The sequence below is a fragment of the Cheilinus undulatus genome, linkage group 15 (genome assembly GCF_018320785.1).
Source record: "Cheilinus undulatus linkage group 15, ASM1832078v1, whole genome shotgun sequence".
Lineage (NCBI taxonomy): Eukaryota > Metazoa > Chordata > Actinopteri > Labriformes > Labridae > Cheilinus > Cheilinus undulatus.
The window spans coordinates 20653226-20668180 of NC_054879.1; the positions used below are offsets into that span (position 1 = coordinate 20653226).

The window sequence follows — 14955 nt, forward strand, 5'->3', positions numbered from 1 at the left end:
GAAAGGCCACAGGCTTGGGTCACATCTTTATTCCTGAGCTGTCTGTAGCTAGCAGGCAGACATATGTCCAAACCCGCAACGCACAACTGCTACTCATCATAGGAGATTCATGTGCATTTGATATGAGGCATATTATTGACTTACAAGCCACCTAGTTTGCTCTTTTACATTTTTCATGAACTGTTCAGAAGACATTCTTTTTATTAAGTTCTGCTTACGATAGTTACTGAGAGAGTATGATGGTTAGTATGTTGGCAGTAGTCGCTTAGAGAAATGAGTCAGCAGTAAGAAACTAGAGTATGAATGCATTCAGCCCTCTTGTGCTGCTGCTGTTCAGAATAGTTAAATCAAAAGTATGGCCTCACAATTTCTAAAATAATCACATCACAATTTATCACCTTGATTGAGACAGACAGACTAATGTCCTTTTCATGTTTATCCTTGCTCAAATTTCTTCTCAGGCTTGTTTTCACACCAGAGAAATTCCTCAGAACCAACAGCAATTTCCATTTCACTCTTCTCTGTCAATGTGTGCTTTAGCAGACATTTTCTCACTGTTTCAGCTGCTAGCTGACATAACAGAGGCTGTTTGACTTTCAAGTCACTTAGAGTCATTGTGCAACTAGGAACCAGTTATGCAAACTGTCTTCACTGCTTGTGCACATCCTTTACAACTTTTCAGCACTGGCAGGTCACAGCCATTATTCTGCAGAGTGAAAGGATTACATAACCTAAGTAATACAAATATTTAAATTCTCTCAGTTATTAATGAAATATAGTTAGGGGTGAATATTTGAAATTATTTTCTATTTTTTGTGTGTGTTTGTATGTTCAGTATAAAAATGTGAAGAAATATGACTGGGATGGAAGCTATGTAAAGGCTAATTTTCTCTGTTAACCATTTAAAACTAGAAAAGCACTCGGAAAGTGCAGACCTCTGGCATTAGCCCTATCTCCCAATAGTGAAGAATCCTTCAAAAAATTCCTGGATCTGTCCCCACGTGCCCTCCACCAAGGTATTCGACGATTATACTCGCCCTCAGTGGGGTGGAAACACAGTGAGGTGAAGCATTGGCTTCGCTACGGGTGGACTGTCATGATGGAAGCATTGCCTGCTGGTGCCAACCGATGCACTGACAGTCTCACCCATGGTCTCACTGGATGACTGGAAGTCATGGCAGAGGGTGAATATTCCTCTATTCCTCCCAGCATTTTGAGTATTCTCGCTACAATCCGCTGTCTTTCTCCCTGTTACGCTTCGACTCGTCTCCTCGACCGGGCGTGCGTCTTTCAAACTCTATAAACTCCAAAACGTTGAATGGAAAAACAGCCAAAATGCTGCTGGGATTGAAGTTACTCATGTCCGCCATCTCCTGGTGTAAAGTGATAACAGCGCAGAGCTCTGCCATTAGCCCTATCTCCCAGTAGTACAGAATCCTTAAAAAAATTCCTGGATCCAGACGGTGATCTGGATCACTTCCAAAATCGAATCAATTCTTCCTTATGCCATTTCTGACATTTCCTGAAAATTTCATCAAAATCCGTCCACAACTTTTTGAGTTGTGTTGCTAACAAACTAACAAAAAAACTAACAAACTAACAAACCCACCCGATCACATAACCTCCTTGGCGGACATTGTACAACATTGTACTTTTAGTCATTGCCGGTTGAACTGTCTATGGCAAGATCAAGTTCATGGCATGAAAAGAGTGGATATCACATATTCTAAACTAGACATAGAGCATGACCCTCAAGGATTCACACTTTGATATAAACTGCACACCACTTGTATAAAAAGCGAATGCACCCTTCTCCAAGCACAAGTTTGCATTCTCAGTGACAAAATCCTGCTGAACACAGAGTCTCATCATGACATCTGCTGGATAAAAGTGTTACTGCAAGACTGGCTAAGCAACAGCATGAGAAAAGGGCATCAATCGAAGTCTCCAACATTGCATCTCTTAGTTAAAAATAACCTTTAAAAATCAGTTTTAAAGGTGATCAATTCTATTTTTTACTGTCTGTTTTAAACAACTACAAATCACTGTCTTACTCTTGTATTTGTTAGTATATTTCACAGGCTAGAAAGATGGACAAAATTATTATAATGCTGTGACCACTGAGCCTTTCTGACTGAAGTGCATAAAATAGGTTTGTTTAATGTATTCATACATTATTATGAGACTGTTGCTATTATTTTTTCTTCTCTCGTTGTTGATGTGTTTAAACTTACCTCAGAACATAGGAGGGACGCAGCAGGCAGGGATAGCCAACCTGGTTAGCAAAAGCAAAAGCATCTTCCTGCACAAGGGGAGGACAAGAAGATGTTGTATTTTTTGTATCTGAATGGAAATGCAACAAGTTAAATAATGGTTAAATAAAGACTTTAAAATTGCTCAGTCTGCCATACAGTTGGATAAAAACAAGCAAACCAAAAAATCTTCCAAAAAATGTTTCACACTAAAACAAAGTTTGTTTCTCATTAAGAGACACAAAATTACTGGCATTAGTCTAATCCCTATAAAATCACTTTTTTTACATTATTCTGAATGAAGGCACTTAAAATACCCAGAGGACAGAAATTTAGAAAATATTTAGATATAAAAGAGGCTAAATAGAGGTGGCATGAGTGGAAAAAGTTTTGTATGGTGCCTTAAAGTTCCAAAATTATCGGGCTCAATATTAAATCACTACATGTTGTAACAATATTTATTCAAAAACTGGAAATGCTGTTATTAATTCAATTTTTTTAACTGCTGCAAAGAGTAAAAGAAATTTATTTTTTCCTAAAAGCACATTCCATTGCACCAAGGCAGATTATTTTGAAGGCGGCAAAGAAAAAAACTTTTTTTTGACAAACACAAAGGCTGCAGAAGACGACATATAGATCAGTGTTTCTCAACGTTTTATCTGTCAGAGAAATGGCACTAAATGATGTGGAAAAATAATTGATTTGCCAAGTTTTCCCCCCAAATATTGCGATTGCTATTTAACATGCAAACATCTTTTAAGTTCCCCATCTCTCATGTTTTTCGCAACAAGCACTATAAACCATTCTATATTATAATAAACACAATGTTTGGTAGATTTAACTAAGGCTGAATAACTCAGAAAAATGTCTGTGATTATTTTGACTATTTGCAAGTTTTATATGATTTGTTCTATAGAAGGAAATGACAGTTTCATGAAATTCTCATTTTTAATAAGACAAACATAAAAAAAAAACAAGGAAAGCAGGATTTTTTTTTCAAACTATCCTAAAAAAATCACACAACTCATTAATCTACACATCAAATAACCTTCATGTACACACTTTAATGTTTACACCTTGTGTAAAATCTGTGCTGCAAGAGTTTTATTAAACTGGTATTGTGAGACACAACTTAGGTAAAAGAAATAATGCATCTGCTGAAATTTGAAAATTGTAGCAGGCCATATTGCCACTTAATCTTAATTTAGATCAATTTCCTTTCCCTACAAGGCACCCTTTAAAGTTTTGAAAAATCCTAAGTCACACAAAAAGTATTAATAAACTAACATTTTACATCTCTGGGACTGCCTGGGGAGTAATGCAGTAATATAATCAATAGGATAAATCTTACAGGAATCTTCAGAAAAAATTTAAACGACTTTGATTATTTATTTGTTTTTGGTCTTTTAGACCTTAAAACACATTTTGATGTGTTTCTCACTAACTTAAAAAAGAACTGCAAGACCCCTGCACTGATATGATTTCAGAAGCATATGAGACAGTTTTGATGATGCATGCCAGGATAGCCAATGACCTGCATATTCTATTAATTCTTTGTTATATACAAAGTTTTTTTTAAGGCAACCCTGATTATCCCAGGAGGCGCCCTGTTGAGAGAGGCTAATACAGATGAAGACATTTTTGACATAAAAGGTTTATTGTCCTTTAAATCATTTTAAGTGACAATATTAATGCTAATTTATTACTTGAAGGGTTTTATCCCCAGACAGTTTGGTTCTGTATTCTAGTCTTTATGAATGCACTGGATTTTTTTTTTAAATTAAGTATCTTTACAATAAAAAAACACTTGAGAAAGAAAACAAAAAATCCATATCAAATCAAAGGTGTGTCTTTGTGTGTCTGCATTCTCATATTTGTAGTGATATCTCCAAATCATAGCAGCCCCATTTTACCCATTCTCAGTTCAACCCCACATAAAATTAATCAAAACAGTAAAAGAGAGACTGTAAATGCACCAAAAATCATAACAGAGGAGACTTGATTTTCTTTTCTACTATTCAGTTCACATGAGGAATGGGAGAAAAAAGGTTCAAGTCATAGATGAAGTCTATCACTAAGAGCAAGGCTGCATGTCCTCCTCTTGCTCTTTATCTTCATTATCATCATCACTCTTTCTCTGTGTTACACATCTCTCTGCAGCCTTTTCTATACATCACTACTTGCTGTTCACTTTCCAGGTGGAGTACATTACCAAACACAAAAAAGCTTTGCAGGGACACAAACAACCGGCTCCTCACGTCTCTGCTGGAGGTTTTTAGCCAAATAAAATCAAACCATTTCTTGAATGGGAAACTCGATCTGTGTAATCTCTCCTCAGTGGTTACTGAACACATGAGGGATTGTAATGGAAGAGACATTTTTTAGCATTGACTTCATACACATTTCAGCGCTCCACGTATTCCACAGAGGAGCGAGCCTAGGAGTGCTTTATTTTGTTATAGCTCCAAGCCAGCTTAGAGGGCCAAACACAAAAATGCTTATCACATTAGTAAGAAGAGGGGCACAAAGGCTTTAAAAGGAAGAAAGTTCTACAAACAGTGAGACTAGTAAGAAAGGATGTAATGCTACAGGGCTGTAAACTTCAGAAAAATGTGTGTTTGATGTGGTTTTTCAGTATCAAAACCCTTTTGAAAAACCTTGGGGGTATACGTATAATAATAGTTTAAGAATATTAATAATTTAAAGCTCTTGTGGAGAGTTTAAGGATGGTAATAAAAAGGACTGGTTATCTCTGATAACTATATGTGGCCTTCAAAAGCAAACAAGACTATTAGTATAACAATCGACGATGTAGTGACCAACTGCATGTAGCAGAAACGGCCTTTGTTACATCTTAAATGGCACAGATTCTCAGTAAGTGATCATTTTTTGCTTTAAAATAAAAGCAAGACTTTACATTTTTATGAGAAATACAAACCAGTTTGTCCACAGGAGACGCCAAAGTTGATCGCCTGTATCAAAACTGACCAACGGCTTCACGTAGGAATTTTAAGAGGAAAATGTGCAACATATGTTGTCCAACAATAGGCATTAAGAAAATTCAGATTCAAATTTTCAAGCGCGATCATGACACCCAAATGAAACAGATATGTTTTTTTTTATACGACTGTTGGTTCTTTTCACTGTGTAATGTCTGACCTAGGGCAGTCAATATATTAAACATTTAATGGGTATTCATTTCTGTAATTGCTCCTAATTTCTGTAGTTAATGGGGATTAATCACATTGTTTTAATCCGTTTTAAAACTCCACGATTTTGCACCAAAAAGTGTTGTTATTTTGGAATTTTCTACCATCTTAAAAAATAAGAGACCTGCTTTTATAGGAAGTTTGAAGATTTTAACCTTAACCTTACCATGGCAAAAGGAACTTGTTATGGATTGAAAAAGAAATAAGGGGACAGAAAAAAGGTAAGTGTGCAATACCAGAAGGTTCAGATGACTGTGACTTGTCTACTGAGCTGTCTGAGTTTTTTAGAGTGAAATGAGACATTAAAGAGCAATGGTGGACTTATTCTACGTCACTGTGGCTGAAGGGAGATGCTGCAGTGGATTAACCACAGTGTGTTGAAAGGGACAATAAATAACAACAACAACAATAATAATAATAATAATAATAATAATAATAATAATAATAATACAAATAAGTGCACTAATTGTGGGTCTCAATTTTTTGCGATTAATGTGATTATTCTTGACAGTCCTGATTTTTTCAGAGGCTTAAAATGCTGTAAACTGTAAGTTTTTGGCTTTAACCTAAAAAAAGGGTTTTCACTGTCAAACTGAGTGTATAAAATTCAGTTTTAATATCCATTTTGTTTTTAATCCCCAAAAATATGGGCAACCTGAACTGGTCATGGGCGTTGGGTCTACATGTCACAGTTTGCAATGCTCCTGTAAAGTAACAGTTTAAGTAATATACAGGTAACAGCTATCAGGTTTGCAAACATCATGACAAATGGACAGATGACTCTGGAAAGTTAGACGGCTTAATCTCCTCTGGGAGACCGCCTAAAAAGGTAGCATCTTATACTCAGTGCAACTTAACGTCAGATTTTTCGGTATATGACTTCTCAAAGGTATGAGCATAAAATTAAGTTAGAACTACCACCTGCCTCTGACATCTTGCTTACCAATACAATCAGTTTATTCATTTCCTTAAAGATCCTAAATATGACACTGATACAGTACATATAGACAATGGAACTTAGAAAATAGCAATATAAATCAAACAATTTGAGTATATTTTTCCATATGGGAAGCTGTTAAGAAAAGAGCAGCAATCCTAGGAGGTTTAGGACTGAGCACACTTAAGTAGCAGCTGTTGTTTCAGGCTCTTTTTGAATATGGACGAAGATCACAATCGTTGGTCATTTACTGAACGTCTCCTCATGATTTTTTAGTCTAGTGCAGTGTTTCTCAAGTGGTGTGGCAAGGCACACTGTTGTTCCTTAAGGCAAGTCTTTATATGCCATGGGAATTTGTACAACCATTCATTATTACTGCAACTACACAACCATTTCACTGAATTTAGTTATGTAAAACATATTTAAATATCGAGATCAGCATCAGCTAAAATGAACCGGCATATCAGATATCGGCAAAAATCCAATATCGTGCATCCCTACCTGTAACATGTTTTAAAGAGGCTATTTTGTATGGATATGAATATGGTGTGTCTTTAGATTTAGGCTTGAGATTAGGTGTGCCTTGCGCAAAATGGTACCTTGAGCAAAATGGTTGAAACAAATGGTCAAGAGCAATAAAAAGAGACTAAAACAGATGTGTTCACATCCTGGAGCAGATTTAGCTCCAAATAAACTACAAAATGGCACATGGTCACTGCGACCTCACAATGTGCAGGGCTGAAAAATTGTAGAAGAAAATCCCTAAAAGCATTCTTGAGATATGTAAATAACAATCAAGGGATAAACCTGAGGCTAAATGATGTGACCCCCCCAAAATCCCCCAGTGAAAGTTGAGAGCTGTACTGTGTGTATTTGTCCCATTTGGAATGAATGGGAGGTAATGGCAGGTTAAAATGTTTAAATCAAGTTAGCTTAAGAAAATACATTTTGAAATACACCCAGATTTAACAACCACACATCTTTTCACAGACAAGCTTGAGTAAAATGAGGTAAACAGTCACTTAAATATGGAGAAACAACTGATGTTTAGCTTTGTAGAAACCCAAAAATTCAATATTAATACAGTTTCACATCTATAACTGATGAACTCTTCTTTGTATACTTGAAACCAGGAATATATGAATGTCTGGAAACTTGATTTATGGCCAAGAAAAATATCCATGGTCCACTGTATCTTTAGTAAACAGTATGGATCTCTATCAAGTCCAGATATCCCCAATGTAAGAAGATAAAAGTCTGTTTTCCTCTCATTTTCTACCCATTAAGCATACAGCTGTGTTTCAGAATGCATTATCACTTGGCCTGTCAGAGCAGGCGTGTCACGTGCTCAAAGTGTCGTCACTGAATACCCTGTATAACAAAATACTGTGGTCTTTCATCAACACATCTGTTATCCATAAATTATTTGATTTCTCTCACCAGGGAGCTGAGGGCCCTCCACGGGGCTTGTGCCACACCAAGGTCATCAAGTATACTGGAGAAGACAGAGCGCTCCTCAGCTCGGTCGATCTGCAGGGGGCTTGTCCCGAGAATCTTCACCCCATTCACGTGCAGGGGGGCAGCCAGGTTGTTTGGAATCTGACCTCCCACTGACACAATGCTGCCAGAGCAACTCTATAAGGAAAGGATTTAAAAAAAAAAAAAAAAAAAAAAAAAGAGGACAGAACAGCAGGTTTAATAAAATAATAAAAGTGGAGAGGAGAAACGCCTCTGGCAGGAGGTCTACTACTTGACAGATGATCTGCCCGTCTCCCGTCCTATCAGCCAAGATTAACAGTCTGAAACCTGTGGCCACTTTCATTTGTTCTGGGTTGTGATCACACAATGAAACAGTGAGAAAAACAAAAACAAGTTGGTCATGGTTGTGCTACGCGTTTTGTTATCGCCAGGGTGTATGTATGGGTGTGTTAAACAAATGTGTTAGCTCCTTTTAATAAGAGCGTGCAGCCCCTTCTTCTGTCTAGCTCATCCAGGGGGGGATGCTGTTTCCATGGTAATGCGAGGTTGTATCTCTTCATTATTCATGGGCCTGCTCTCATGCTCCTGTCCAGGGTTTATCTTCCTGCTCTAATGCTGTATTTATCACATATATACACACACACAGAAAGCATGGTGGGGGCTGTGGCAGTGAGAGAGGGATTGATGTTAATGTTGCCAACCTGAACAAGCAAACACTTAATCACTCCCTGATCCCATCGCAACTATAACTGGATTATAAATCCTGCGTAAGGAAAAGTCAATGGATGGTAGAATGCAAGAACACAACACTATTAAAGACACAGAAATTAAAACTTTTTCATTGAAAAAATAAGTGAAAAAGTAATAGTACATCTATATGAATGCATAACCACATGAATTATAAGTGCTACTATGAGGTCATGAAGACTTTACTCTCTAAGAATAAAGCCACACACCAATAACAAAAGGAAGCTAAGCTCTTAAATCTTTGGTAAGCCTATAGAGCTGCATTATAAATGTCCCAATTAGGACTCATTCAGGGTGTTTCTGTTCTCTGTTAGAGTGATAGAGAGTTTGTTTGCTTTCCTTAAAGGGTCATCTTGGTGGTTGTAAATTTAAGCAGCCCTGTAAGAGCTGATAATATAACAATGATGCATAATGTAACAAAAAATGTATTTAAAAACCCAGTGTAACATCTGGCTGATACTGTAACAAAATGCTGAGCACATAACGTAATATCGTATTACATTTAGCATCTGTTATTACATCATGAAGCAACAAAATTAATAACAATTAATATTGTAATAATTTTATTTTGTTTTAGAATGAGTCAAATTGTGTATTAAAATGGTAATTTCTTCTCCAAAGTGTTTTTTGATATAATTCGATATTTTAAGTATGCTGCATGTGGGCTGACCTTTCAATATCTTGCATCCAATGTTGTTTTTCTTAGGTTTTATTATTACTATCACTCCTGTGAAGTTCGAGACACTTCTTGTCTTTGATAAATCCACTTTTGGAGTTATTAACAGTTTGCAGTCCTCCCTTCTTTCCTTAGTATTATTTGTTGGTCTGGCATCCGACTTACTTTGTTCTACTTTTCCCTTTCTTGGATGTGCATGCATTTCTCCATTGCATTGTTGTAACACATACCTCAGCATCAACAATTAAACAATTGCAATTAATTGTGTTACTCCCTTCTAAGAAACTGAAATGTTAGTGTGGAGTGTGCATTTTTAAGCATTCATTTATAAAGCATAATTTTACAACATAAAAATCTAATGTAGACTGTTAAGGCATTATACTCAATTTTTTTTCTTTTGTTTGAATCAGGAAATGTCAGTTATTTTTGACAGGGTACACTAACATTTCATAATTAATACAAAACAGCGTAATTGATTATTTTCCATAGTTAATTGAAGCTCTTGCACTGAAGTTGAATTGTTATTTTTTTCCTGCCAATTTGACTGGACAAAATAAAAAATGTTACTTATCTAATAGACTGTTGAAGTATGCAACCTTAAAATGTAAGCAAAAATGAGCTATTTTGTTCCAAAGAGAAAGTTAAGTTATTTTTACAGTGATGCACTAACATTTTAGTTTGTTATGATAGAGTAACACAATACAGTGTAATCAAATTACTATCCATCATTAATTAAATCTTTTGCATTACAGTTGAACTGCAATCATTGAAATCAGTCATTTGGAGGTTAAATCTGGCCAAAAATCAGGTGTAAAATCGTGTGGTGCAGAGGATTTGGACTAGTCAAGCTTTAGGACTCACCAACACCTCCTTATGAACAAATACGACCCACAAGGAACCAAGAGACAGAGGCATGCTCTTAGATAAAAGAATATCATGGAGTTTTAGCCACATGCTTTTCTCCAGACTCACTGAAAACAGCTTTGCAACCCATTTTTGGGTCCCAACCCACCAATTGAACAACAAGGGTCTATATAGTATATCTGGTCCAGAGTAGCCGGTCTAGAGTTAGCTGGTCTTCACTGCCTGCTAACTAGAAATAGGTCCAGGAGTAACGGGCTGAAAGTCAACTAGCTGCAGAGTCAGACATGTCTATGTCAGCAAGGAGGAGGAGGAGGTCCAGGAGGAGGGGGATGTTTGTGTATGAATATTTTGAGCCTTAAATAAATAAAAAAAAAAAAAACATTAAAAGAGTGCTTTTAGTGCTGACTACCCTTTATTGTGAAGCAATTACCATGACAATCCATAAATTAATGACATGCTATAATCTAATAAAATAAAAATAAAATAAAATAACACTATTACACTAAAAACTATTTTGTAATAAATTCAAAAAATGTAATAAGTTATTACAATATGTGCAAAAAGTTGTAGCGCACTCAGTATTTTGTAACTTAATCAACCAGTTATAATATTTTGAGTTTTTATTATATTTTGTATTACATTATTAGTCAATGAGTTTTATCAGCTCCTACAGCCCACTTATCCAACCTTTGAGTTTAAATGTTAAAATGAATCAATAGAGAAGCAGGTGACATTTATTTTTTTCCATGCCACTGTTTGCAGGGAAAATTATTTAAGCTCTACAGACATTTGTTATTTTGCCATTATGCATTAGCTTTGTATTTATAAGAAATATTTTGTTTATTTTGGAGTAGTCTTTCCTGCTTCCGCATAAATGATATGATTGATTTCATATGCACTGAGTGATTGATTGATACCGCTCTGCACTGAAGGACCTTATATTAACTGTAGTGCATAATATTTATCAAATGATCTGATTCTATTAAAAATATGAATACATAAGCAGTTGTTTTGCAGTTTATCACTGACATAACCCTGAGTAAGACTAGCAGCCTATTCAGAGTGTCCCACCTCTCTCTCAGACCAGTCCACAGTTGGTGGATGAAATGTACTGAAAATTTCTAATATGATCTGTGCAACAATGAGAAAAATGGAAATGCAGAGGTAAAGAAATAAATCATATGTGGATAAATTATGAGACCTAAAACTAAACTTAAATCCAGATTATTTTATTGTCTGCTTATAGTATGATCATACTGAACTCAAGGACCTTTAAAAAAATATTAACCCTATCTAAAGCTCTATCAGTCCACGTGTCCTAACCTCTTGTTGGGTGATGTCCAAGATGCGTTCAAGTGTCAGCTCCTCAAAGTAAAGACGGTCACACTCATCGAAGTCAGTGCTGACTGTCTCAGGATTGTGGTTGACCACCACTGTCCTCTTGCCCATCTGTCTCAAAGCTCTGATGCTGGACACTGCACACCAGTCAAACTCAACACTGCTCCCTGTTGGACAGAAGAGTAAGTACATTTGAGCTTGTGGTCACAAAACAAAGTGAGTAACTGTTTTTGACATTTTTACCCACACCGATGAAATCAGCAGGGGTTATGTAAAGGGTTCCGTATCTTTGTTTGTTTGTTTGTTTGTATGTGTACAAGATAACTCGAGAATGGAAAGTTGTATCTTCACCAAACATTCAGGGAATATTGGGATAGTGACAGGGAAGAATTGATTAGATTTTGGTGATGATCCGTGCACCTGTTCAGTTTTTCTCAGACTTCGAAATTTTGAACACCATAGTAATCAATGGGAGCGAGAGTTCCTCGGTGGCGCAGCCTAGGCGTGGGTCTGCCGCCTCAGACGGCCATTCTAGTCTTTCTATTGAAAAGGCATTGTGTCTTTGCTCATGCAGAATTTTGCGGTTTGTGTTTCATGGTAAAAATTTGCTGTTTTTGGAAAAGTTTGTGACCTTACTAAGCTTACACAGTTGCCTGAATGTATAAAATATGTGGAAGCTATTGTATCATTGGTGTTAAACAGTTGTAAATAAAGTGAGAAACTCATTTTGTTTTGGCAGTTTATTTTGGACTTACCAATGTGATAGGGCCCACAACCAAGAACCATGATTCCTTTGTCATTAAAATCCAGATCATGTTCCTGATAGATTGGATTAATAAAAAAAAAACTGTGTTAATAATGTACTTCTGTTAATATCAGTTTTTTACACATGTTCAATAACATATTTGTTTCTTTTTATAGCTAATACATCAAACTAAACCTATAAAAATCATGAGTAATATATATATATATATATATATACATATACATATTGACATAAAGTCAGTTGTTACCTTGCAAAACATATTTTCTATTTTGATGCTTTTTTTCTTTGTGAAAAAACAACACATACCTGACCATGGTAAGTGCAATACAGGTAGTTGGTCATTGCTGGATACTCTGCTGCCAAGGTGTCAATCTAAGAAAAAGGATCAGTCAAAATAAAAGTTTGATTACTTCAGATGTGGAAAAAATGTGTCTCTTGTGGTCACTACCAGTTCTAGGAAATAGTTATGAACAAGCTGTGACTTCCCTTTAGGTTAAATTTCTAAGTTCAGTCCCTAAGGACTTACAGTCCAGGTAATTAATCAACCATTGTAAATATAAAAGAAAACTTCATTTAGACAAACAGCAAAACCTACAAAGTTTTAGTCCTGACACAAGACAAAAAAGCTAATTTAATTGGGTGATCTAAAGGCTTCATAAACAGAAAAAAGAGTTTGAATAATTTAATTAACATATTTTCATCCAAGTCTAGGTTTCTGCTGTTTAAGCCAGAAATAAAAATCAGGATTAACAGGTTTTAAGAACATTTCTGCCCTCTTGCCTACTTTCGTGGCCAAAGGAAGCATGTACATGTAAGTTTATCTCTTGTCAGTAATCAGAGTTCTTTGTCACACTCTTTGAAAGCTCAGCACAGTAGCACAGTGACACTCACCTGTTTCACCCACGGTCTAATACCATGCATGAGCCTCAGTTCCCTGGATGCTCTCTCAGAGGAGCCCAGAATCTGTCCAATCTGCCTGTCTGAGAAACCGTCTTGTTTGGCCTTCAGCAGGAGACCCTTTGGTACTGTATCACTGTTTAAAAGGAAAGTGAGAAATTGTTAAAATGCAGCTTTCAGAATTCAGTGTAGAATTTAGCCAGTTTTCCGAAAGGACTTCTATGTTTTTGATTTATCTAAGGATAACTCTCAGACATTTACTCAGTACTCTGCTGGTTAGCACTGTCACCAGATCTACTTTTGTGCCACAATTTAGGACCATGACTCACTGTTAGACTCAAAAAAATCTTTGCATTTCAGATAAAAGCAGTATTGCAGAGTTAAAAGATAATTTCTGAAATGATTGTGGAAGGGATGAAAAGAACCAACTTCTGAACAAGGCTGGCCACACACTAAAAGATCTTAAATGATTTTAAAAGCATGGGAAACCACAGACATAAGGACAAATTCAAACGATTTTTCATCTTGTAATCCTCTGAGCGCACACACTAGACTAGACTAGACACATTAGACTCAGCAAGACTGTTAGACCACTGAGACCACACAGCTGCCGACCTGCCAGCGACTTCACAAGATCACATTACTTCAGGATAACAAACATGTATGTCTATCAGTACATGTCTGTCTATCTATGGTTTCTGTTACTGTTTGATCTTTTTTCTTACAAATTAATCAATGGCATACCTTGTACCAGGGATCGATAAACTGCATGCTGCAGTGTAAATCTTTCATTGAGACGTTTTTATAATGCTTCCAAAATTAAATATGATGTATTACAAGAATCAGTACACCATCCAAGACAGATTTCTCTTTGATTTTAGGAACTAAAATTAATGAGGTGTTAAAAGAGGTAGATCAATCGAATTATAAGCAAATCACAGCATGCTCAGTGTTAATATTTGTCAGAGAAATATCAATCCTAACTTTAAATGACGGGAGTCACATTGATCAAACCAACATCAACTGTCTGAGAGAACGTTCAACAAAATTGTCTCGTTTAGATGTTGTTTCATATTTTTTAAGCAGGCTCGCCCACAATACACCCAAAAGTCAAGAGAATTCTTTATCAGGTCAGAAAAGTGTGGAAAGCCTGCTACTTCTTACAGAGAATTAAACACATAAGATGCTTTTGTAAGCGTTGTTAAGAATTAATTTTCTTCTTGTAATATGTATCAAAAACATGTTGGATAATGGTTTTGAAAGCAGTATCGGAAGCCTATTCTGCCAATCTGCAACAAACAATCGCCCCTTTCTTTTGTTTCTGTGTCTTAGTCTTACTCAGGGTTTGTTTCTTCATGTCAAACTACACCTATGAATCCACATTGATGAAATTGATATATATCCTCTTGTGTAACTCCTAGAAATAGAGGAACAAGAGTGTTTCCTATAGTGTCATGATATTCCTTTAAACCCCAATAGAAACAAAATAAATTCGTATTTCTAGTAAACCACAACTTTCTCTCCCTCCTTCTTATCTGAATTATTTATGAACTTGTAGTATAACAATATTGGAAATGTCAAGTGTGCTTTAACTCCCACTGCTCACAGCTGGGCTGAGAAATAACAAACTCCAGAAATGGCAAAAGAGAGAGCAGCAGTCCTGAGTACAAATTATAGAGAGGAAAGCGATTTGATCCAAGAGCTTGGTTGTCTTGCCTAAAATTATCCTCTTTGGTAGAAATTTAAAAGGAAAGGGGAACCCAGTGCATGCCCTTATCTAATTTGCATAC

General features: G+C 36.1%; 1 protein-coding gene across 1 annotated transcript in view; it reads right to left on the minus strand.

The window, feature by feature from the left end:
- Positions 1-14955, minus strand: part of cps1 (carbamoyl-phosphate synthase 1, mitochondrial) — a 65619-nt gene that overhangs the window by 27003 nt on the left and 23661 nt on the right. The window contains exons 22-27 of the mRNA XM_041807813.1: positions 13160-13301; positions 12575-12640; positions 12258-12321; positions 11488-11669; positions 7839-8033; positions 2235-2302 (exon numbers count right to left, since the gene is read on the minus strand). Coding sequence (XP_041663747.1) covers positions 2235-2302; positions 7839-8033; positions 11488-11669; positions 12258-12321; positions 12575-12640; positions 13160-13301 — 717 coding nt within the window. The remainder of the gene's footprint in view (positions 1-2234; positions 2303-7838; positions 8034-11487; positions 11670-12257; positions 12322-12574; positions 12641-13159; positions 13302-14955) is intronic.